The 27,121-nt window shown below is 40.8% G+C and overlaps 1 protein-coding gene across 22 annotated transcripts in view; it reads left to right on the forward strand.

The window, feature by feature from the left end:
• OTOF (otoferlin) overlaps positions 1–27,121 on the forward strand; it is a 500,270-nt gene that overhangs the window by 349,962 nt on the left and 123,187 nt on the right. For all 22 annotated transcript variants that reach the window (XR_012243739.1, XM_073625193.1, XM_073625192.1 and 19 more), the window contains 4 exons: positions 7,527–7,600; positions 20,225–20,351; positions 21,571–21,625; positions 25,647–25,778. Coding sequence is in view for 21 of the 22 variants with exons in the window: in XM_073625193.1 (XP_073481294.1) it covers positions 7,527–7,600; positions 20,225–20,351; positions 21,571–21,625; positions 25,647–25,778 (388 nt within the window). In the remaining variant the exon portion in view is untranslated. The remainder of the gene's footprint in view (positions 1–7,526; positions 7,601–20,224; positions 20,352–21,570; positions 21,626–25,646; positions 25,779–27,121) is intronic.

A 27,121-nucleotide genomic window follows, 5' to 3' on the forward strand; every position in this document is an offset into this window, starting at 1 on the left:
GGGGCACTATTATTCCCACTAATACCAATGATGGGGCACTATTCTTCCCACTAATTCCAATTATGGGGCACTATTCTTCCCACTAATACCAATGGAGAGGCACTATTATTCCCACTAATACCAATGGAGAGGCAATATTCTTCCCACTAATACAAATGATGGGACGCTATTCTTCCCGCTAATACCAGTGATGGGGCACTATGCTTCCCACTAATACCAATCGAGGGACACTATTCTTCCCACTAATACCAATGATGGGGCATTATGCTTTCCACTAATACCAATGATGGGGCACTATGCTTCCCACTAATACCAATGATGGGACACTATTCTTCCCACGAATACCAATTGAGGGACACTATTCTTCCCACTAATTCCAATGGAGAGGCAATATTCTTCCCACTAATACAAATGATGGGACACTATTCTTCCCGCTAATACCAGTGATGGGGCACTATGCTTCCCACTAATACCAATCGAGGGACACTATTCTTCCCACTAATACCAATGATGGGGCATTATGCTTTTCACTAATACCAATGCTGGGGCATTATTCCTACCACTGACACCAATGATAGGGCACTGTTCCTCCTCCTACTAACCCATTAAGCCTAAGGCATTGTTAACTCTCACTGACGCTGGGGTATTTTCAACTCCCACTGGTTCACAATCTGGCCCCCTAAAGTCTGAATGATGATAAACTGGCCATTTGTTTAGAAAGTTTGGAGACCCCTGACTTAGATCATCCCCTTCTGCCTCCCATGTGAGAGACCTAACTAACAGAAAGAGGCAAGGCCACGTATTTTCCTGAACTACTTTAATTAGGAAAATACAGCATTATAGCCACTAGATGGAGCTGACAATAACAGAAAATAAACATATTAGACACATTATGTGGATTATTTGAGACGGCTGTGCGAATGCTGAGACTGTTTTTTAAAAATAGACCTCCTAAAGATTTGTATATCATTTCAGCTGTCTATTTCTGAACTCTCCCAGGCTTGGGACAGACAGGTCTACTTTAAATTAGGAACCGGACAGAGCACATTCCTTGTCTACCCATCATCCCTCAAACTCCATTTTTGAAATCCTTCAAATCCTGTCTCTGTTCTCCGCTATGTCCTTTTTAGTGCAGGGGATTTCTAAGATTGACAAGGAAAAGGCAAACTTTGTATTATATTTCATATCGCCTTCTACTTCCACCCAAAATTAAACTTCTGTTTTTGGCAAGGATTAGCCTTTAAGACTGATGACACTGTCCAAATATCAGCACATCTGTCTCTGAGCAGTGCCAGTACATTGCCCTGTGTGGGCAGCACTAATCCCACAAATATTGAGTTTTCACCAGCTGATAATGAGTTCCTGGGAGCTGTCAGCAGAAGATTAAAGCTTTACAACGACCAACATGGTGTCATTTATAATATGCAAAATGAAAATTCTCATTTTAAAAGAAAATTTTACATCATATCATTTTTCAAACAATAGAAAAGCACCAAAACTTTTAAATGCGTTGCTAAACAAAAGACGCTGTAGGGAAATACAAGATGAATCATTTCCCTAAATGTCTAATTGGAACAGCTCTCTGCCTTTTTTGTTTGCTAATTCTTTTGCTGTACTGTGTTAAAATGTACTGTTTACCTCCCAAAGGCTCTCAATATGGAGAATAACCTTCTTAGATATGCCTTGTAGTTGCTTGTTCCATGAGAACGTTAAGTTACATTGCAGATTTTAGTACACACCTTCTAAGAATGTGCTGTCACTGACATCCACAGACCTCAGACTAAGGCTAGGGCCACACATCTGGGCTTTGTCCAGGTCAATTTCTACAGACACAGAAACCCATTCATTTCAATCGACTGCTGTATCTGCGGAAAACACGGGGGAAAAACTCTCCAAGGCTTTTTCCCAAACACACCTACAGGGCAGCTGCAAGGAAACTGTATGATGCTGCGGCATTATGTCGTTCCCTGCACCCAAGTGTGGGAGTGCCATTAAGAATTAATGACACCCCCACACATCTTCTACAGATCAACGCGTTTTGTCTGCTGGTTGAGAATCAGTGCGACCAGCATTGTCACCAATCATGTGATCAGCATGACAGCTGTGGAGATTACACAAAGAATTATGGAAATTACATTTCTCTCCTTCTTTATTTATCACTCTCCCTCTCTATTTCTTTCTTTCTTTCTTTCTTTCTTTCTTTCTTTCTTTCTTTCTTTCTTTCTTTCTTTCTTTCTTTCTTTTTCCTACTCCTTCTTTGTCTTTCTTTCTTTCTCGCGCTCTCTCTCTCTCTCTCTCTCTCTCTCTCTCTCGCTCTCTTTCTTTGTTTTTCTTTCACTTTCTCTCTCTTTCTTTCTCTCTCTTTCTTTCTCCCTCTTTCTTTTTCTGTCTCTCTCTCTGTCTCTCTCTCTCTCTCTTTTTCTTTCTGTCTTTCTTTCTTTCTTTCTTTCTTTCTTTCTTTCTTTCTTTCTTTCTTTCTTTCTTTCTTTCTTTCTTTCTTTCTTTCTTTCTTTCTTTCTTTCTTTCTTTCTTTCTTTCTCTTTCTTTCATATCCTCTCTCTTTCATTCTTTCTTTTTCTGTCTTTCTTTCTCTGTCTCTCTCTCTTTCTTTCTTATTCTTTATCACTCTCTCTCTATATATTTCTTTTCTTTCTTTCTCTCTCTCTCTCTTTCTTAGACCCCTTTCACACCGAGGGCGTTTTGCAGGCGCTATAGTGTTAAAAATAGCGTCTGCAATCCGCCCTCAAACAGCTGCAGCATTGTCTCCAGTGTGAAAGCCCGATGGCTTTCACACCGGAGCGCTGCGCTGGCCCCGCTAGCGGCCGAAATGAGGCGCTAATCCGACGTTAAAGCGCCGCTCTCTTTTTTTCTCTTTCTTTCTTTCTTTCTTTCTTTCTTTCTTTCTTTCTTTCTTTCTTTCTTTCTTTCTTTCTTTCTTTCTTTCTCCCTCTCTCCTTCACTCTCTCTCCCTCTCTTTCTTTCTTTATCTTTCTACCTCTCTCTTTTTCTCTCTCTCTTTCTCGCTCTTCTTTCTTGCTCTCTTTCTTTCTCGCTCTCTCTCTCCCCTTCTCTTTCTTTCTCTCTCTTTCTCCCTCTCTCTTTTTCTCTCTCTCTTTCTTTCTCTCTTTCTTTCTCCCTCCCTCTTTCTTTCTCTCTTTCTTTCTCCCTCCCTCTTTCTTTCTCTCTCTCTCTCTCTCTCTCTCTCTCTCTCTCTCTCTTTCTTTCTTTCTTTCTTTCTTTCTTTCTTTTTCTGTCTCTCTCTCTTTCTCGCTCTCTCTTTTTCTTTCTTATTCTTTATCACTCTCTATATATTTCTTTTCTTTCTTTCTCTCTCTCTCTCTTTCTTAGACCCCTTTCACACCGAGGGCGTTTTGCAGGCGCTATAGCGTTAAAAATAGCGCCTGCAATCCGCCCTCAAACAGCTGCAGCATCGTCTCCAGTATGAAAGCCCGAGGGCTTTCACACCGGAGCGCTGCGCTAGCCCCGCTAGCCGCCGAAATGCGGCGCTAATCCAACGGTAAAACGCCGGTGAGAAAGGGCTCTTTCTTTCTTTCTTTCTTTCTTTCTTCTTTCTCTCTCTCTCTCTCTCTCTCTCTCTCTCTTCCATTCTCTCTCTCTCTCTCTCTCTCTCTCTCTCTCTCTCCTTCTCTTTCTTTCTCTCTCTCTCCATCTCTCTTTTTCTCTCTCTCTTTCTTTGTCTTTTTTTGTCACGCTTTCTTTCTCTCTTTATCTCACACACTTTCTTTCTTTCTGTAAGTCTGTTAGTAAACAGCTTCTGCTGTTCTCTCTCTTTAGAAAACCCATACTTTCTTGGAAGCCCGTGTCATGGGTGCACCCTGTATTAAAGTGGAGCTGAAGACCATCTTAAAAAAAAAAAAAAACACATCAGTTTATGTTTTTTCTGAATCCCCTTGGTCAGTAACATAGTTTTATTACCTGCCAGCAGATCTGTTATTTTTCTTCAGGCTAAATTGTCCAGAATAAGTAGGAGTTGCAGAAAGTCAACTAGCAGGTAACATTATCTGCGGCAGATTGGATGTCACCCTACTTAAGGAAGGATTCATGGAGAGCAGAAACTGATAATTAAAAATGAATTTTCACCAATTTAAAAAAACTTTAAACGACTACATTTACAAGTTAAAAATGAAACTATAGCCACAACTTTAGCTTTTATGTTTGTACATGCAAATAAAATGGGTGGCGTAGTGGTTAGTACTTCTGCCTTATAGCACTTGGGTCCTTGGTTCAAATCCCAACCATGACACTATCTGCATGGGGTTTCAATGTTCTCTCGCGTAAACACTTCTCTTGTGGCAAAGCCGGTAAGATGGAGATCTTTCCCATCTTCCCACTGGCACACAGAGCAATAATGCTAATGCGCATGGGGTGATCAGGCACATTCAGCACACCCTGTGTGCATGTCTATGATCATAAACTGTAAGCTCCATAAGGGCTGGGATTGATGTGAATGCATGAACAGTGCTGTATAATTGCTGTCCCTAATACCTGTGATATAACAAATTATTGAGAAATTTACCTTAACCATCACGGTTTCCATGCATTACACTTATCTTAGTGCACCCCGCCCAATCTTATACTCACCTGTTCTTAATCCAGTAAGAAATCAATGACTTGGCCGTTTGGTAATATTTCCGCCAGACTCACAAATGCAATGTGCAATCCTATTCCTGCCTAGGAATTTCCGAGTACAGACTTTCCAATTCATGCCATTAAAGTCGACCAATGCTTTTCTTGTGGTTCCCAAAAATGATTCCTCCCCCTTTTTTATGGCCATGTCCAAGCGATGAGTTCTCCGGTTCTTCAGTGTCCAGTTTCCTATATTCACAGGTAAAGGTAATTATTCTTTAAAAGTGCCAAAGTTACCATTGTACAGAGTTTGCTGAGATTGCCGCAGTAGGCGGCTATTAAAAACACGCTCCTTCTCTACCTGTCTAGGGCATCTGTTTGTCGATCTCAGGGTGAGCACAGATGGGCAGATCTCCTATTGAAGATGACAATTGCTGAGAGTCATGTTTTTTCCTCTCTAGACTCATCCTGATATTCTTTCCTGTATCTGCAGATGATGGAGGTGTTTTCTTTTTTCATGAGCTTTCATTCTCATTTCTTATTGAGACCAGACTCAGGTTTCTGCATTGCATTACCATGCACATAACCACAACGCTTAGTAATGCACCTAACATGCATATATCTTGAGTGGCACCCCAACAAACTAGGGCAATGCACCTGTATTGTAATACACTGCAATGGTCAGCACTGCCCATTAGTGCCATGTGCCATTTTAGGCATGTTGGGGTGCCATTCATTTTGAATGGGCTGCCCTAATACAATGCACATTAACATGTGGCATGACATGCTTTAATGCACTACAAAAAAAGTACATGACCCCTTTTACTGGCCCATTTACTTATTTGCAGTGCTTTAGTATGTATTATGTCACAAGTCAATGCACAATTCATTAAGGCAGCTCTTTCAAAATGAATGGGCTGCCAGTGCACCCTAACACACCTACACTTGCCTTCAATACTTGCTGGCTTCACTGCCTGTGGGCTTGACCCAGATTAGTAATTCAGGAAGTATTTAAGCCAGGGGTAGCCAGACAAGAACAGGAGGGGCAGAGTACAGGGGAGTTCCTTTAGCTGTGGCAGGCAACAAGGCAGTGGGGTCATGGACAGTGATGTAGAACCAGCAGGAGATCATTTGTTTTCTTTTTCCAGGTTGAGTACATTTTCTTAGAACAGAAAAATACCTGTTGACCCTCCCAGGATCCCATAGCTCCCAACTGTCCCTGATTTCGAGGGATTGTCCCTGATTTGGAGCAATGTCCCTCATTCGTCCCATAGCTTCCAACTGTCCCTGATTTCAAGGGACTGTCCCTGATTTGGAGCAATGTCCCTCATTCGTCCCATAGCTTCCAACTGTCCCTGATTTCAAGGGACTGTCCCTGATTTGGAACAATGTCCCTCTGTCCCTCATTCCTCCTCGTTTGTCCCTCATTTTGGTCTGATCTATATAGTTGTATATAAAATGCACTTTTTATCCATCAAAAAGTGTTTCCCAGTGCTAAACCTTTCATCTGATTTCTAAATTGCTGCAGTTATAAATTACAAAAGCCAATATAAAGGAATAGTAGTGGTAAAAAAGCACTTGTGGGTTTAAGCAATCTTGTTTTTTTGTACAATTCTCCTTTAAGGGGGCGTGGCAAGGGGTGTGTCCTATGCCTGCATACTTTTGCTGATAGGTGTCCCTCATTCCCATCTCAAAAAGTTGGGAGGTATGGGATCCCAGTGTCCTTATAACTATATGTGCAGTAAACTGATCTATCAAACATGTTATTAGCTTCCCCAGCTATCTTTTGTGAACTACTAAAGAATGCCCCCTTATGTAATGTAGATTGAGAGAGGGGTTTGTAGTCCAAATCAGGAGAACAACCTAGGGTGACAGAGCTGCTCCTCCATAGTCCCAGTTCAGTGAGTGAGCGTTGTCATCCTAGGGCAGGAAGTGTGTTAGGCTCCTTTCACACTAAGGCGCTTTGCAGGCGCTAAAGTGCTAAAAATAGTGCCTGCAAAGCGCCCCGAAAGAGCCGCTCAATGCACTCCAGTGTGAAAGCCCCGAGGGCTTTCACACTGGAGCGGTGCGCTTGCAGGGTGGTCAAAATAGTCCTGCAAGCCGCATCTTTGGAGCGCTGTAGGAGCGGTGTATTTACCGCTCCTAAAGCGCCCCTTCCCATTGAAAACAATGGGGCAGCACTGCAAACCCGCCGGCAAAGTGCCGCTGTTTTAACCCTTTTTTGGCCGCTAGCGGGGGGTTAAAACCGCCCCCGCTATCACCGCTAAAACGACTGTAAAGCGGCGCTATATTTAGCGCCGCTGTACCGCCAGCGCCCGCACGCCTCAGTATGAAAGTAGCCTAAAAGTGGTAGTAAACTCTGTACTCCCACTTGTACCTACAGGCAAGCCTATAATTAGGCTTACCTTTAGGTACTGTGAATATCCCCTAAACTTGCACAGTTTAGGAGATATTCAGAGTGCATGCAGCGGATTAAATCACCCGCGCATGCGCTCTGAAGGTCTTACAGTACCGGACCTTTCAGAGCCTGTGCCGGAAACAGTGGCATGCACGGGAGTGACGTCATCGCGCCCCCCGCCCACTCATGTAGCCGGAGGCCGCAAACCTGGAAGGGAGACCAGAGGAAGATTTCAGCCGTCTCAGCTGTGACATTGCGGCACTGTAGGCCTTCGTTCCAAGGTAAGTCTACTAGCACATTATGACATTGCCTTGTAGGGAATTTTTTATTTTTTGCTATCACCTGCAGTTTACTACTGCTTTAATGGCAGGATCACCAGGTGAAAAAAAAGCCTGGAAAAAAACAAATGACTGCAGCCATCATATCAAAGGACTGTTAATACTGTATTTTAATTTTTTTTTCTTGGGTTTAGACATACTTGAAGCCATACATGGCCTCCCCCTTTGAAATGAATTAATGATCTCTGTTTATTATTTGACAGAGTTGGTAAAGGAGTATTTTCTGCCATGAAGCTCGGCAAGACACGTCCACCGAAAGATGACGGCAGGAGACAAGGTAATGAGATCCCGCTTCTTCTACTGATCCCCCTCTCGGCTCACAATAATTATTTAATGCAGTGCTTGATCCAGGACCTCTCAGGGAACGCTTTCAACACCTTATGTGCTTCTCCAGCAATGCTACATTTCACAATTTCATTTACTTATTATTGCGCCATTTTTACAAATAGTCAGTCCACCCTAAACAGATATTTTGGTTGCAGATGCTGGGAACAGACGCGTACCAAGGGTGGGGGCATCAGGTGTGCTCCCCCATAGGTGCCACAAATCGAAGGGGGTATTGCAGGCACCAATGGGTGCATGGATATATGTCTCTGTTTGGAAAAGTTTTTTTTTTTTTTTTTTTACTAAATCCATATTTCAGTGTGGTTAGCAAAATCTTCACACCCAAAACTGCACACCCAACTCTCAAGCCGCTTACCAGCTACTCTGATCCCAAGATGGAGTCAGGAGCCGAGATTCCAGGATGGGTTACCATACAACCAGGATGTTCAACAGTGGGCTCAGCAAAAGGGAGAGACAAAGGAGGAACTCATAGGGGGTTATTTACAAAAGGCAAATCCACTTTTCACTACAAGTGCACTGGAAAGTGCAGTCACTCTAAATCTAAGGGGTAGATCTCAAATGAGGGGAAGCTCTGCTGAGATTATCATCCAATCAAGTGCAAGTTAAAATGCTGTTTTTTATTTTCCTTGCATGTCCCCCTCAGATCTAAAACGACTGCACTTCCAAGTGCACTTTTAGTGCAAAGTGGAGTTTCCTTTAGTAAATAACCCCCATAGTGTAGTAATTAAAAACCCAGGCTTTTTTACTACTTAAGGACGGGCCTATTTTTCAGACTCTGTGTTTACAAGTTAAAATCAGTTTTTGTTTTTTTTAGAAAATTACTTAGAACCCCCCAAACATATATATATATATATATATATATATATATATATATATATATATATATATATATATATATATATATATATTTTTTTTTTTTTTTTTATTAGAATAAAATGGCAGTTGTTGCAATACTATTTGCGCAGCGGTCTTACAAGTGCACTTTTTGGGGAAAAAATACACTTTTTTGAATAAAAAAATAAGACAACAGTAAAGTTAGCCCAATTTTTTTTTTTTATATTGTGAAAGATAATGTTACACAGAGTAAATTGATACCCAAAATGTCACGATTCAAAACTGCACCCGCTCATGGAATGGTGACAACCTTTTACCCTTTAAAATCTTCCCCTCACTCTGTAGCCAGCCAAGCAGGAGAGAGGACCCAATCGTCTTCGCCGCTACCGGCGGCTCCGGTAAGCAGTGGAGACCAGCGGAGAGCGCCGGGTGGGGGGCCCCTCTCCAGCTCCAGGTATAAGTAATCTCTCGGCGAATCTGTCGCAGAGACCACTTTTATCTGAAAGAGGACCGCCCGCTGAAGAAGAGGATACCGGGGTTATGGCAGCTAGCTGCTGCCATAACAACGATATTCCTCTTCAAAGTGCCGACGTACTGTATAACGACGGTGGGCAGTCAGTAAGTGGTTAATGAAAGTTAAAACTACTTACGAGAAGGCAGGAGTAAAATTGCATATAAAACAATCAATCACATGCAGACACTCCAGTGGGTGTAATAAAGTCACCGTTGTAGCTCCTCCCAAAATAATTTTACTCCTGCCTTTTCTATAAGTCAGGCATGTCCAAAGTCCGGCCCGCAGACCAATTGCGGCCCACGTTCTGGTTTAATATGGCCCCCCTGGTAATTTGGATATATACATCTTTTGTGGCCCCCAGGGCCACAAAAGATATATACTGTATTTATTGGCGCTGCCTCGGAGGGGACAGGGAGGAGGACAATTGCTGTCAGATTACATACAGGAGAATCTCCTGTTTACTCGGCGGTGTCTGTAATTGGAAGTCCCATCTCCTGGGCTGCCATTAGACGACTGTTCTGTCTATCATAGGAGGTGGGACTTTGTATTGAAGAGGCCACAGAGTAAACAGGAGATTCTCCTGTATGTAATCTGTCGGCGCTCGTCCCGCCCCCCACTCTGTCCCCTCCGAGGCTGCAGATGGGCATCGATCAGGCTGCACTGATGGCAATGGTAAGGCTGCATTCATGGCACATGTAAGGCTGCAATTATGGCACATGTAAAGGCTGCATTCATGGCACATGTGAGGCTGTATTCATGGCAATGGGGAGGCTGCATTGATTGCAATGATATGGATGCTTTGATTGCAATGGCAAGGCTGCATTCATGGCAATGGTGAGGCTGCATTCATGGCCATGGTGAGGCTGCATTGATGGCAATGGTGAGGCTACATTCATGGCCATAGTGAGGCTGCATTGATGGCAATAGTGAGGCTGCATTGATGGCAATGGTGAGGCTGCATTCATGGCAATGGTAAAGCTGCATTGATTGCAATGATAAGGCTGCATTCGTGGCAATGGTGAGGCTGCAGATGGGCACTGATTAGGTTGCATTGATGGGCACTGACCCTTGTTTTGCTTCACAGTTCTTTATTTAACATTTTTTCCTGAAACTTTCCTCTTAAAGTGAAGGTGCGCATTATACGCCGATAAATACGTTATATCCAAATAACACGCCCAAGCTCATCCTTAGTCCTGAGCAGCGCGCTGGGATTAGTTGGAGACCACAAAAGATATATATATATCCAAATAACATGCCTGTGCTCATCTATTCACCACACACAGCACAAAGGCAAGAGAATTCTTGTTGGGCCGTGTATTAGCGCTCGGACAAACACACTTACACCAAATTTTAATGGTTCAAAGAATGTCAGGCAAAATGGTCGGCCCTCACGCATGTTCACTTCATCAAATCTGGCCCTCTTTGAAAAAAGTTTGGACACCCCTGCTATAAGTAGTTTTAACTTTCATTAAAAAGCCTGGATTTTTAATTACTGCACTACGAGCTCCTCCTTTGTCTCTCCCTTTTGCTGAGCCCATTGTAGAACATCCTGGTTGTATGGTAACCCATCCTGGAATCTTGGCTCCTGATATCCATCCATCCCATGGGGATACTGGGATAAAGTGCAGCCAGACCCCCATCTTGTGGTCAGAGTAGCTGGTAAGCGGCTTGAGAGTTCGGTGGGCACTTTTGGGTGTGAAGATTTTGCGTTCCACACTGAAATATGGATTTTTGTTGCTACACAAGTATAAATGAACTTTTTACACAAAAGCACTTCTTTTCTTCTTTTTTTTCTGATGGACTTTACAGGATTATTTATGAATGATTTTTTAACACATTTTTATTTACAGTTTTTTTTTATATATATATGAATATTTTACTTGACTGATTAATTGTTATGAATTGTTTCACTATATTGATAGCACAACATGTTTTTCAGTAATATTAATATGTATAATGTTTATGTTGGCATTTTGTGAGTGCAGCTGTCACTGAGAAATTATTCTTTTTTTTTTACGATTTGGTGACACTTTTTGCGCAACTTGTTTTTTGGTTTACATTTTTTTTATATTCAGATTTTATTCATGAAAAATGTTTCTATATAACAAATACCAAGAGAAAAGAAAAAGAAACAAAATGTACAAAGAAAAAACAAACACAGAAAAAAAAGCGGCTTACAGGCAGTCCCCGAGTTACAACCATCCGACTTACATACAACTCATACTTGCAAACGGAGGGAGAATACAGGAAGTGTGAAGAAATCTACCCCTAGGAAGGGCGCTTTTGCCCTTAATATACATAAAACGGGGTCTAAAGTCAACACAGAGCCATATACAATATTTAGGGTGTTTTCAAAACAAATGTATAAAAGAGCCAAGAATTTAAGCGCATCTTGTGCATTGGGAATTATCCCTACAGACAGTTTCATACAAAAATTCAGGGGTTCTGTAGACCCTATACAGAATGAAAAGTTGGGTCACCCTATGAGTTGGAGACAGTGAAACCAGCTGTACATTCTGCAGTATTTAATCCCATACCTCTCATTAAATTTCATCCATATCCGTCTCCCATCTGCACTTACGTAGGGAATTTAAAAAAAGATTTAAGTAACAGTTGTGTGTATACCAGAGAAATAAGGACTTTAGTAGTACCTGCTTGCCCTATAATATCTAGAATGGAAGTAGTGGAAAACAAAATGGTCAGAGTCAGGCCCTAGGTCTTTAAAACATGTCTTAGGCCAGCCATACACGGAGCGAAATTCTTTCCTGCAACCATGGGTTGCAGGAAAGAAATTCACTCGATTCCCAGATAGTGTTGATGCGGAAATTCTTCCTGCTGGGCCATTGTCTTCTCCCGGGCAGGTGCCTGGCATGGGAAGCCGCCCCCACCAGGAGAACACAGTGATTATCACTAGTGGCTATAGCAGCCATTTTCGATACTCGCATCAACTTGGTACATTCGATCAACTTGGTACATTCAGACTGTCCATTTAACGATTCGAACCGTGTGTGGCCAGCCTTAGTTGCAAATATTGATAAAACCATTTCTGGTCTAGGGTATAATCAGAACAGAGTTGTTGATTTGTTTTTACCCCCCCCCAGAATATAATTGCATGAGGGTGGTGATCCCCGCACACTCCCACCTGGAAAAATCTTCAAGTCGGAAGATTTCAGGAAACGCCCTCCTTGTCCAAAGAGGAGTGTATCTCGTATATTCAGAAATACCCAATAATATTTTAGTAGACAGACATTATAGAGCAAATGCAGTGTGAGGTAAGTCGATTGATTAGGAGGTGGAGAGGTAGAATCCAGGGCCAACAGAGGGTTTACAATTATGCAATAAAAAACAAGTATATTTTATGAAGATATTTATAAACCTCTATTTTCCCAACCTGAAAGATGTTGAAGTTGGGTCGCCAAAAAATATACCAGGATTTGGTGCTGCTAGGCCCGCTTGATCTTTCAAAAAATTTTAAAAAATGCTATTTAATTCTATGGAGCTTTTTATGCCACATTAGGCTCCCAAAAACAGTACTAATGTTTTTTAAATGCTTTTAAGGAATCCAGCAGGGTAAATTGTGGAAAAAGTACAAAAACTGAGGCATCCATATCATTTTTAAAAAGTTAGTGTGGCCACCCACAGAAAGAGGCAACTTACACCTCACTTTGCCCTGGGATTTAAATCTGAAAAGTAAAGCCCCGAGCACACGACATGCTTCTCGTGTGTATGGCACCCTGTCCAACAGAAGCTGGCTTCTGTCAGACGAGCATGCTGGAAAACCGGCAGCCGACCAGCTCCTGACCAATGACTGAGAGCACTGATTATAGTGCAGAACACAGCATCTCAGTGGGGGAGATCGCTGTACTAACATCAGATCGGTAGTACACCGGCTCCGACTGGAGCTGAGAGGTTTTTTTTTTTCATTCATCCCGCTGGTTTTTATCACTTGCCGATCGATGCACACTGATATACGTCGGCACAATGGCAGCGGTGGGCAAATGGGCTTACCTGTACATCCCCTTTAAATGGCGGGGCTAGCGGGCGCACGCTGCTGGTGGCACGCACCCACCGCGTACAGCGTGACCGTGCCCATGGGAGTCGCGGACTCAATGTCTGCCGGTCTCCTGGCGATTGTGTCACGGAGCCGCAGAACCGGAGATGCCTATGTAAACAAGGCATTTCCCCGTTCTGCCTTGTGACACGACAGAGATCACTGCTCCCTGTCATCGGGAGCAGTGATCGCTGTCATGTGAGTGGAAGCCCATCCCCCCACAGTTAGAATCACTCCCTAGGACACACTTAACCCCTTCATCGCCCCCTAGTGTGTAACCCCTTCCCTGCCAGTGTCATTTACACAGTAATCAGTGCATTTTTATAGCACTGATTGCTGTATAAAAGACAATGGTCCCAAAATAGTATCAAAAGTGTCCGATGTGTCCGCCATAATGTCGCAGTCACGATAAAAATCGCAGATCGCCTTCATTACTAAAAAAAAATTAATAATAAAAATGCCACAAAACTATCCCCTATTTTGTAGACGCTATAGATTTTGCGCAAACCAATCAATATACGCTTATTGCAGTTTTCTTTACCAAAAATATGTAAATACCGTATATATTGGCCTAAACTGAGGAAAAAAATGTTTATATATTTTCGGGGGATATTTATTATGGCAAAAAGTAAAAAATATTGCTTTTTTTTCAAAATTGTCGCTATTTTTTTGTTTATAGCGCAAAAAATAAAAGAGGTGATCAAATACCACCAAAAGAAAGCCCTATTTGTGGGGAAAAAAGGACATCAATTTTATTTGGGTGCAACGTCGCGCCGCAGTGCCGTAGCGCAAAAAGTGCTCTGGTCAGGAAGGGAGTAAAATCTTCCGGGGCTGTAGCGGTTAAAGAGGGCCCTCCTGAGGGTCCCATGGAAGTAATATGGGCTTATCCCAAATTATTGTAAGGCCAGAGAAAACACTTAAGTTCCTAATGATGGACATTGCAGTAGACAAAGATGCCTGGGTATTGGCCATGAACAACAACATGTCATCCGCATATAAAGCTATCTTATCTTCATGTTTTCCCCTGCAAAAGCCATGCACCTCAGAAGAAAAGGGGCAACAGTGGGCACACTTGTCTGGTCCCACCGGACAAAGGAAAAGGAGTGGACATCATCCCGTTAAGCGCTACGGAGGCTCTAGGGAATGAATATAATGCTGTGTACACACGACCAGACTTTCGACGGGCTGAATCACGTTGGACTTTTCGACGGACTTCCATCGAATCGGACTTGTCTTCACACAATCACACCAAAGTCCGACGGATTCGACCGTGATGACGTACGACCGGACTAGAATAAGGAAGTTCATAGCCAGTAGCCAATAGCTGCTCTAGCATCGGTTTTCGTCCGTCGGACTAGCATACAGACGAACGGATTTTTCGACCAGACTCCAGTCCATCGGAAAGATTTGAAACATGTTCTAAATCTAAAGTCCGTCACCAGGGGCGGACTGACAACTCATGCGGCCCCCGGACAATAGGAGATTATGGGGCCCCCGGGCAATAGGAGATTATGGGGCCCCCAGGCAATAGGAGATTATGGGGCCCCCGGGCAATAGGAGATTATGGGGCCCCCAGGCAATAGGAGATTATGGGGCCCCCAGGCAATAGATTATGGGGCCACGCAGTATACACACACACACATACAGTATACACGCACAGACACACAATATACACACATACAGTATACACACACAGAATACACATACACACACTGAAAAGGTACTGGAGAGGCAGGGCAGCTATAATCTTGGGATTTAAAAAAAAAAACACAGATTTTTACATATTGTCCCTGGTTTTATTGAGGCTGGCAACCCTGATGGGGCCCCTTGGAGGCATGGGACCCTCGGGCACTGCCCGAGTGCCTAAATGGTCAGTCCGGCCCTGTCCGTCACTCTTTCGACAGAAAAGGTCTGCTGCAGGTCCGATGAAGCCCACACACAGTCGAATTGTCTGACGGATTCCTTCCGTCGGACAAGTTTGGTTGAAAAGTCCAGCCGTGTTTACATGGCATAAGGGTTTAACCCAGTTGCAGAAGACGTTGCCGAAGCCAAAGCGTTTAAGCACTTCCCATAGATAGCACAAATCTATGCTATCAGATGCCTTGGTGGTGTCCAGAGACAACAGTTTATTGAGTTATCAGCAGGGGTTTGGATATTTAAAAAAATACGGAAAAGTCACATTAAGCAGACCAATATAACAATAAATAACTAAGAACATCTAATCCACTGTTTGTTTTTCGTTTAATTTCACAAGCTGCAATGGGGCTAATAAAAACATGTAATTCTTTTTGGATTATTGGCTTTTCAAAGTTTTCATAACAACAGAGATAGATAGCGAGAAGTTTAATGTTTAATGAAGTTCCAGAAATGGTAGTATATGAATTGGAAATAATAAGGCATTAAAGCTGAATTCCAGCTAAATACACAGCTGAAATTCATAAAAGGAAGCTGTTTAATCTGACAAAGGATTTGTATTTCTGTCCATCCAGAACTAAGATTTACATAGCCCTGCTACTTAGCATACAGATCTGTTTGACAGGGCAGGAGATTGCGTTTTCTTTGTTGCAGTTCAAGAAGGAGAGGCAGGCTGATGAGCGCCTCCCTGTGTCACTCTGCTGTCTCTTCCTATCAGCACGCTTCTTGAACGGCAACACAACTGATTGGCTACTGCTTTTTTCCTCCCCTGCTGTTCAGGGATTGCACTAGTATGATAATTCAATTTCAGGTCCTTACACTGCTTGCATTTAAAAAATGTATTTATGGTGTATTAATAAATGGAGAGGTGCATTTATAGCTCAAAGAAAACTAAAAGAAATCTAAAAGCAGGTGCCGCTCTACCCACAAATCTACAGTGCAAACAATCATACAGAAATCAATTATTTGTGACTAGGTGACAATGTGAAAGCCAAAATGGAACAAATAAAACCTTTGCATCAAACAGTATCATTTGTGCAAAAGAATCTTTATTAAAAGTGCTGTGAATAAAACAAGTCTCTCTTTGTACAGTGTTCTTTCTTCCAAACCAAAACTTCTTCTCCAAGGATCATGCGTTGTGAACTACAATACACCTCCAAAAATAACCACGTGCTCTATTGTGCTCACACCCATAATGTGCACTCACCGGAATCCAATGACCCTTTTACTTCAATAAGGGGATCTAGAATAGCTTAAATCAAAGCTGTCCTTCCAGGCAGCCTTTCAGGTCACCTCCTCTCCTCCAAGCAATAGGTCCCTTTAGGCTGCTATTTCTCCTGTTCACACATTGGCCATTTCAAAAAATAATAAGCAACACAAGAGATACCATAGGGCAGTAATCTTTATTTTAAATACAGTTGTGCTCAAAAGTTTGCATACCCTGGCAGAAATTGTGACATTTTGGCATTAATATTGAAAATATGACCGATCATGCCACCAAAAAACTGTCTTTTATTTAAGGATTGAGAATGGGCGGGGGCGGGGGGGACTTGTGGGACTTTAAATGAAGCACACTACTAAATAAAAAAATGCAATCATGTTTGATTCCTAGCAAACAATCATATAGTAATGATAAACTTTATATAATCAATGACAATCAATGACAACTTATACATATATTCCAGCATAAACTAGAATTGTAAATGAATGATAAAGGTAATGGTAAGTTGCCCATTGATGTGATAGGCATATGAATCTTAAACATATATTTTGCAGTGATGTAGCATGTAACAGTAGCTCTACGCATTTCATGGCTATTCAATACCCATAAATTGATTATATAACGTTTATCATTACTATATGATTGTTTACTAGGAATCAATAAACATGATTGCATTTTATTCTTCAGTAGTGTGCTTCATTTAAAGTCCCACAAGTCCCACCCCTCTATTCTCAATATATTAGAAATGGAGGCATATGAACCTATCCATTAATTGCCTCATAAAAAGTCCCACCCTTGTTTTTCCCCCCGTTTCATTTTATTTAAGGATAGCAATCACATGAAGCCATTTATTATTACATAGTTTTTTGGATCCTTTTTAAATCATGATAATAGAAATCACCAAAATGGCCCTGATAAAAAGTGTACATGCACTGAATGTTTGGCCTTGGTACAGACACAGAAGGTGGCACACACAGGTTGAAATGGCAATTAAAGGTTAATTTCCCACATTTGTGGCTTTTTAAATCACAATTAGTGTCTGTGTATAAATAGTCAATAAGCTTGTTAGCTCTCACATGGATGCACTAAGCAGGCTAGACACTGAGCCATGAGGAGGTAGAAAAGAATAGTCAAAAGACCTGTGTAATAAGTTAATGAAACTTTACAAATATGCCACCTTCTGTGTCTGTAGCAAGACCAAACATTCCAGGGTATGTAAACTTTTCATCAGGACCATTTGGGTGATTTCTGTTTTTTGGATCCTTTTTAAAATCATAATGATAACAGAAATCACCCAAATGTCCCTGATGAAAAGTTTACATGCCATGGAATGTTTGGCCTTGGTACAGACACAGAAGGCGGCATCTTTGTAAAGTTTCATTGCCTTGTTACGCAGGTCTTTTGACTATTCTTTTCTACCTCCTCATGGCTCAGTGTCTAGCCTGCTTAGTGCATCCATGTGAGAGCTAAAAACCTCATTGACTATTTATACACAGACACTAATTGTGATTTAAAAAGCCACAAATGTGGGAAACTAACCTTTATTTGCCATTTTAACCTGTGTGTGCCACCTTCTGTGTCTGTACCAAGGCCAAACATCCCAGGGCATGTAAACTTTTTATCAGGGCCATTTGGGTGATTTCTGTTATCATTATGATTTACAAAGGATCCAAAAAACTATGTGATAATAAATGGCTTCATGTGATTGCTATCCTTAAATAAAAGATAGTTTTTTGGCATGATCAGTCATGTTTTCAATATTAATGCCAAACTTTCACAATTTCAGCCAGGGTGTGCAAACTTTTGAGCATGCCTGTACATTAAAACCAAATCTCCAAAGTGCACACTAACATACAGTATATTTAAAAACAAATGGTTCTTTACCACAGCATCCAAGACGGCGTCCGGTTACACAACTTCTTCGTACTTCCGGCATGTGAAAGTGAAGTAGGTGGAAACATTTGGAGATTTTGGATATTAATTATACATTCTCTGTATTGTGGTAAAAAATGCCCCACATCCTGTCCTACCCCCCTCTGTCCCTAAACACTTACCTGGCTCCTGTCACTGCTCCTCACTATCTCGGCTCTAAAACCGCTCCTCTCACTTCCTACTTTTACAGGAGAAACGGAGGGGAGCTGAGCCATAGGCTTCTGCTGTCATCAAACTGTTGTCAGTAGAGTAGACCCACTAGCCTGACCCAGGACCAAAATGGTGGTGCGCATTCACAGGTGACTCCTTAGCATCTGGCTTGCTACAGGGGGCACCCAAAAGAAGGGAGGAGCCAAAAGTTTCAATAGGGACTACAAGAAGATATAATTGCACAGAGCAGGTAAGTATAACATTGTTTTCAGTATCACTTTAACCCTTACAGCGTGGGGGTAGCTTCACTGTTAAGTGGATTTTTACTTGCCCCGGAGATTGGCTTTAGCATTTCTAGATATTCCCTATGACATAGCACATCTTCACTTTTTGAAGGTCCACTTCAACAGTCTAAAACCAGTGTGTTGATCTTGTCTAAATACTGCAATATAACAAAAACAAAATAAATTCAATTTGCCCACATTACTGTCACTGCACTAAAAAGAACTTTACGAGTCGGGAAGCTTCTCATTTCCCTTTGAATGTGCGGATGTTTATTTCTTATATAAGTTTTATTGACTTTTTTTTTCCTTCCTTTCATTATACTCATATAACACAATCATTTCCAGACAGCATGATTTATGAGCTGGTGCAGTAAATTTAGTTTATTTGATATTTTTAGGACATTAGTATATAGGGAATACAGAAGGTACAACTTGTAATAACTTAGTGTTAATTTACCGTTTTAAATGCAACCCAATCCAAAAACGTGTTTTCCCATTTTGGGTGGAATGGGTAGAGACAGTGTCTTCATCATCAGCCCTGGAGCAGCCTTTTTCAGTATTTTTATCAAGGAGGATGCTTCTTACTTTGGTGGTCAGTGGGAGGAATGGTGTTAACGATTAGATATCTAAGAGGTAGAAATTGCTCCTGGAAACCCAAGGAACCGCTGGATGATCCCTGGTTGAGAAGGGCTGTCCTAGTGAGTACATGATACAATTACACTGGAACCTTTGTGTCACCAGTGGTATGGATGGGTTTCCTTGAGGTATGAGTTTTCAGTCATCTCTGGGAGCCCCACAAGAAGATAAGGGTATTATGACAGGTCATGGCCCTCAGGTTTGTTCCTTGTGGTTTCTCATGTGGTCAACAGCCAATGCACAGGCAAGGAGCTGACACATAATGCCAAGACCATAAGCAGAAGCATACTCTATACTCATACTCCTTGTAGCCTTGTGCCGCATGTGTACGCGGCATAAGGCTACAAGGACTGTGGAGAACCACCTTGCTCAGATGTCTCCTGCTAGGTAAAGAGGACTCAGGAATTTACAGCTGCAGAGTAGGCTAACTAAAACACCCCTCCACTAATCCAGTGCACAGCATAGTAAAGTTTTTACAAAACAGAAGGTATCTGCAATTGTCTCTTCCATCATAAATCCAATAGGTTTATTCCTCATTTTAGGATACTGAGCAGATTCTGGGCTGTATTCTTCATAATTGCACTTATGGGCCAGTTTTGAAGACAGTGTTAACCTCAAAATGTATAAATTGTGATATATTTATCTAAATTTTCCTAACATCTTCTGTCCATCTCTGCACATTTGTGGCTAAAGAGAACTGTAGTGGGAGGGGGACACAGGGGTTATTGAGAGGAATCGTAGGACTCTATAATTCAGGAAACATGAAATCATCTTTCCTTTCTTTGGTGGTATGTACAGTTAAACAATAACTGTTTATAAAGCAGAGCCCACATAAATCAGTAGACTCCTATAGCACATTCTATCATTAGTTTTTACTTACATAAACACTTGATGCAATTGGTGGAGCTTGTATAAAAAGGGTGCCCTAATTTTAGGTGTTCCTAGGGGGGACAAATGTCTAAACACATCTCAAAACTATGTAAAAATAGATCTCTAATTTGCATTATATGTATTTACAGATGAGCCGGCCGTCTTGGAGACAGAAGACCTGGACAGGAAGGCGATGCGGCTGGGGGGTGGACTGGACCCAGACACCATATCCCTTGCCTCTGTCACGGCCCTCACAACTAATGTCTCCAATAAAAGGTAAAACGATGACTCCTTCGTAGGTGCTATAGGATATTCCGGCATTTTATAAACTTTGTACCTATTCCTCCATCCCCTACGCAAACACCTGCCTCATCACTATGGCAAGTGCAATGACATCATCATGGCAAGTGCAATGACATCATCATGGCAAGTGCAATGACATCATCATGGCAAGTGCAATGACATCATCATGCAGTCTCAGGCATCCCAGCATGTGCAATTAAGTCATTTGGGGGTGCCGCTATCACACATGTCTGGTAGTCTTTTGTGTGCAAGGTGCTCATTCTGTTATTAAATTGCTCCTCTATAGATTATTAAGAATTTTTATGGTTAGGGACAATTAATTAAAATTTTTAGGGACAATTAATTACATTTTTTTTTAACTGCCATTTAATATCTGAGTATGGATGAGTGGATCTTTTAGGTTTGGTTTATGAACAGTTTTGCAAATCTTGCTCAAAGTTTGAAGTTTGCAACCTTTGTAGTGAATCCCAATGAAGTCTATAGGGGGCAAATCTTGTTATTTAATTCGGGCCATATGTAGGGCAAAAAACAAGCTATTGTCAAACAAAAAGTATGGGAAGCCTGACACTGTCATGGGCACATACAAGTGTAAAAAAAAAGAAAATAAACTAAAAAGCAAAAAAACAAACAAAAAAAAAAAAAACAGTGTATCTCATTTTGCAGAATTCTCAGCTCTCTCTAAAGCTGACCACAGATGGATCAAATCTCATCTGGTTCGGCAGGGACCGGCCAAGATTTGATCCATCTATGGGCAGGCTGGTAGTACTGAAGTCAATCCAAACGTCTATGTCTTGCTTAACAGCTCCATAAAAACAGAGACAATATGGCTGTTGGGAGCCTGCTGTTTTAAAGTGAGGAGAAAATTATTGGCTCTTGTCACTCAGCTGACCAGGGACAATAACAAAGCACTGCATTATAGGTCGTACCTTATTTCTAGTGGCGAACATGCAACGTTTTAAGTCAAATATCCCTTGGATTTGCCGCAAAACCATGGTAGCAGCAAATCCCTCTATGCTTATATACAAAATGTGTTCTATATCACAGTGCAGGAAATCTGTGTCAATATTTGTATTGTGAGCCAGAGACATAACGAGCCCCCTGAGATTTCCTATACTGTGTATATTAAATCCCTGCATTTATTTGTAGGCTTATTTTAATGTTAATGTTATGTAACTTATTTCTTTTTCTGTAGATCTAAGCCTGACATTAAAATGGAGCCCAGCGCTGGGAGGCCAATGGATTACCAAGTAAGTCTTCAGGAAAATTTTCTCTTCTAATTTTTGCAAATATTTTGCAGTTTAAAGTGAACCTGTGGCCAGACTATGGACATTATAAAAAAATAACAAGTATAAAAATGACTCTCAGAAAAGCTGATTCCAAACCATGCATACACTGAAAAATAATTTGCATGTGAGTTACCCTAATGCCGCGTACACATGGTCGGAATTTCCGACAACCAATGTTCGATGTGAGCTTGTTGTCGGAAATTCCAACCGTGTGTAGGCTCCATCGGACATTTGTTGTCGGAATTTCTGATAACAAAAATCTGAGAGCTGGTTCTCAAATTTTACAACAACAAAATCCGTTGTCGGAAATTCCGATTGTGTGTACACAATTCCGACGTATAAAGTTCCACGCATGCTCGGAATCAAGCAGAAGAGCTGCACTGGCTATTGAACTTCATTTTTCTCGGCTTGTCGTACGTGTTGCACGTCACCGCGTTCTTGACGTTCGGAATTTCCAACAACATTTGTGCGACCGTGTATATGTAAGACAAGTTTGAGCCAACATCCGTTGGAAATAGAATCCAGGATTTTGTTGTCGGAATGTCCGATCGTGTGTACGCGGCATTAGGAGAAAAAGGGCAGAATAAAAGCACCAGCACGAAAGCTAGTAGGTAGTGATTGGTATCTATAACCTGTCCCTAGGCTCTCCTTGAGGAATCCAAGATGGCGGCAGACAGTAAAAGTCCTGTGTAGAGTCTAAAGATTAAAATTAGATGTTGTGCAGTACAATACAATTATGTTCAGTCGTTACCTTTGAGAATCGATTAGTATTTTCATGGCCTGAGAACAGGCTTGTTTTAATTATGATTGAAATTAATTGGGGTAGTTGAAGAGTAAACAGCTCTTCCTGGGCCCATAGATCAGATGTTCCTCTCCTCATGTACCAACCATGGGCTCACATTACATTCTGTACAATAAATATCTCTAATTCCTATGAGTCTCTAGAAGGCTTTTGTGGTAACCCCTTCTAGACTTAAACCATACTCAGCTGGCCCTTCACTCAACCAATCTTATCTGTTGATACAGGCCATACACTGAAGATCACAAGTTAATAACTTTAATGTAGATTCACTCCACTAACCTTTTCCAGGCAATCTGGATTTCCAATAGGTGGAACATCTTTCAAAGCATTGAAACCTTTACAGTGACATTAGGCATCTACAGTGCATGGAGGGATAGTAGGGGTATTCCCATGCTCAACTTACTGAAAACTCAATAATCTGCTTAGAATTTGTTTAGGACTCCTGGGGCAGACAAAGAAGGTTAAAGCGGAGCTCCAAACAAAAGGGGAAGGTCTACTTGTTTGCACCCTCCACTGCCACATATGGCCCTTTTTTGGGAGGAGCAGGTACCTGCTTTTGACAGGTACCCACTTCCGATCAGAACGCCACAGCGATCTACGATGATGTCTGGCCCATTCTCCTTCCTCCAGCGGCCTTCTGGGACACACACAGGTCCCAGAAGACTTCAGGACCATTCGCAAAGCACAGTGGGACTCATGCATTTACATTAGGAAACCGGCTGTAAAGCCAGAAGGCTTCACTGCCTGTTTCCCTTACCTAAGATGTCCGGCGCCTGCACCCGGAGCTGATTGAAGAAACGGCTCGGGTGTGGACATCGCTGGATCCCTGGACAGGTAAGTGTCATTATAAAAAAAAGCCGCCAGCTACAGTATTTTTGGGAGGAGACTGGAGCTCCTCTTTCAGTTATTTTTGTATGCCAATATTAAGGTGACTTATGAATGAATTCTCTTACAAAAAAATAGAATCTCATGAGCTAAACAAAGTGTGTCATTTATTGGGCACTAGTTTAAATTCTGCACCCTGAGATATAAATTGAATGAAAATATTTAGTATGTTGGTTGTCTGGCCTAAGATCCCGGCCCCATGTAATTCTTGGCAAACACAAATGGAAAAGTAGAGTGAGTACCCATAACTCCAGCCAAAAGATAATTTTTTGTTTTGGTTGGAGTGAAGAAAGGTGAGAGCCACCACCAGGTTTTTTTTATTTTTACCTTTTTCTACAGGTGACCATACCCTTCCCTAATCTATGTAAAAATTATTAAATTCATAAAAGAGATTATTGGACGAGATAGAGATCATTACATCACTGCTACACTTCCCCACTTTGTCTAATCATGGAACATTTTGCATTCAATGAGATTAGACATGTGCGGTTTGCTTTTTAAAATTCGGATGAATATGTCATTACTCAGAAATTCAGACGTATCCGAATTTCTGAATGACAATAGTACCGGAATTTAAATGGATCTGAAATAACAAAACAAAATTTTGGATGAAATTTGAATTTAAATAGCTTTCAAATTGAATTTGAATAGTTTTCGAATTTAAATCATTTTCAATTCGAATTCGAATTTCCAAAGAGAATAAAATAGAATAGAAAAAAAAGGAATAAACTAGAAAAGAATATAATAGAATAGAAAATAAAGAATATAATTTATTAGAGTAAAAAAGAATAGAATACAAAATAAAGGAATAAAAAAAATAGAATAGACAATAAAGGGATAGAATAGAAAATAAAATAATAGAATATAATAGACTAAAACAGAACAAAATAAAATAGTAAATTAAAGAACAGAATAAAATAGAATGGAAAATAAGACAATAGAACAGAATAAAAAAAAATAGAAAGAATATAACTATATTCTAAAATTCTAAATTTCAAATAGAATACATTTGAATTTGAATACAATAGAAAATAATAAAATAGAAAAAAAGAATAGAATAGAAATGAGTAGAATAGAAAAAAATTTATAGAATAAAATAGAAAGAAAATAACCTCCTTCTAAAATTCGAATTTTGAATAGAATACATTCAAATTAGAATAGAACAGAAAATAATAGAAAAGTGAAGCATATAATAGAATTACAAAAACAATAGAATAGAAAGAAGATAACCATTTTCCAAAATTCGAATAGATGAAATTTGAAATTGAATAGAATAGAAAAGTATAGATTAGAATAGAAAATAAAAATAAACTAGACTAGAATAGAATAGAATAAAACAACAATAGAATAGAAACGAAGAATACAACCATCTTCTGAAAATCCAATTTCGATTAGAATAAATTTGAATTAGAATAGAATAGAAAAGAATAGACTAGAAAAGTATAGAATAGAAAATAATAGAATAGAATAAACAATAGAATAGTACAGAATAGAATGAATATAACTGTTTTACGAAATTCAAAAAAGAATACATTTGAATTAGAATAGAGTAGAAAAAAATAGAATTTAATAGAAAATAAAAAAATAGAACAGAAAATAAAAGAATAGAATAGAAAAAACAATAGAATAGAATAGAAAGAATACAACCATCTTCCAAAATTGGAACTTTGGATAGAATAAATTTGATTTTGAATGGAATTCGATTCAAATTCAATTCAAATGGAATTATATTCGATTTTGAATGCAATTTGAATGGAATTCAAATTCTAATCGATTTGACTTTGCTGAATTCGGTTGAATTGAGTTAAATTCGACTGAATTTGGAAAATTCGAATCGATTCGAATAAACGAAACAAATTCTGAAAAGGATTTCAATGAATTTAACTAAATTAATTTATGTAAATAACGCATCAAAACAAATTTTTTTGTTCTGCACATGTCCAATTGAGATAGTGAATGGTGACCATGCTGAGCGAAGGGACCACAATGCAGAAGAGCAGCCGCTCAATACAGGACCTGGAAGGAAGTGGAGATCACTGTAGTAGGGGTTTCTACTACAATCATTTCCAGCTTTCTAGGGTATCCCACAGCTATGCAACACACATGATGTATAAACATGTATAAAAAAAAGAAATAACGGGCAGACTCGATGGACTACTTGGTCTGTTTTCTGCCATCACTTTTCTATGTTTCTATAATTACATTGGTCTAAGTTGTACCAATATAACAAATTGCCATATCTAAACTTCAGCGTTTCTCTTTCTATCCTTTAATTGATGATTTTCTGACCTGCAGGTTAGTATTACAGTGATCGAGGCTCGGCAGCTGGTGGGATTAAACATGGATCCCGTGGTTTGTGTTGAGGTTGGAGATGAGAAGAAATACACCTCCATGAAAGAATCCACCAACTGCCCGTACTATAATGAGGTAAGTACTTTGAACCGCAGACCATTATCTGCTTCCAAGGATTGTGAGAGATCTTCCAGGAAACAAACCTTATAAATAGCTAGACTTTTCCTCTTGATTACAGCCAGGCTGACAGTATACACTGGAGGGATGTTATTCAAGCTAGTAATTGCTTTATAACACTAGTGTCTTTTTATTTTTGCTTTTTATTTGCTTTGTGTTTGCAATGCATATTAATAAAAATGTACTAACATTACATCAGAATACAGAGTGTTCCTACCTTCAATATATGCAAACTAAGGCTTAGATATTTACAGGTTAACATGGATTATATAACCCCTATGAACGATAGCAATTTTCTGGTCCTTAAGGTGGTGATAACTCTCTGCGTTTTGTAGGTTTAACATATTGAGCACAATAAAATAAACATTCTCCAGTAAGCTGCTTTCTAAAATTCTTACCCAGCACTTGCAATGTATACCTTTCAATCCTGCTGGCTCCTGCTCTCTCAGTGCTGCTTCCTTGAACTTCTGGTCTTCAAGTGTTAACAGCGGACAGTGCAGTCTGGAGCCAGTCAGTTCTCTGGGAGAAAATAGGAACAGGGGAGTGCCTTGCCAATCCTAGGCTAAAGGGCTGTGTGTTTCTATTGATGCACCCAATGTAGGGAGACATAACTCTAGTTCCTGCATGCAAGGGTGTCTCCATTGGATGCTGCAAGAGAAAGGAGCCACCCTGAAATAAGAAACCTGGGACTGCAATCATGGCGGCAGCTTAAACTGGACTATAGACAAGGATTAAAAGATACAGAAGCTGCATACTTAGTAAATGAATAAATCAGCAGCTGAGAGTGCTTAAAAACTGAGGGTTCAATATCACTTTATCCACGTGCCGACCAGCGGCCGTCATTATACTGCTGCAGGACGGCGCGTTCCCATGAATCGCCGTAGCTGTACGTCGGCCTTTTAAACAACTTTAGCAGGCGCGCGCCCGCTGCACGGTGGGGGACTTGATGCGCGTGACCGGCGGCTGCGATGTCCACCGGCCACGTGCGATCGCGGGCACGAGAGCCAGAACGGGGATGTGTGTGTGTAAACACACACATCCCCATTCTGTCAGGAGAGGAGAGACAGATCGTCTGTTCCTACTAAGTAGGAACAACGATCTCTCTCCTCCTCTAGTCAGTCCCACCCCCCCACAGTTAGAAACACACATGAGGGAACATATTTACCCCTTGATCGCCCCCTAGTGTTTACCCCTTCTCTGCCAGTTACATTTACACAGTAATCAGTGTGTTTTTATAGCACTGATCTCTGTATAAATGTCAGTGGTCCCAAAAATGTGTCAAAAGTGTCCAATCTGTCAGC

Source organism: Aquarana catesbeiana, linkage group LG04, assembly GCF_042186555.1.
Source record: "Aquarana catesbeiana isolate 2022-GZ linkage group LG04, ASM4218655v1, whole genome shotgun sequence".
In the NCBI taxonomy this organism is placed as follows: Eukaryota; Metazoa; Chordata; class Amphibia; order Anura; family Ranidae; genus Aquarana; species Aquarana catesbeiana.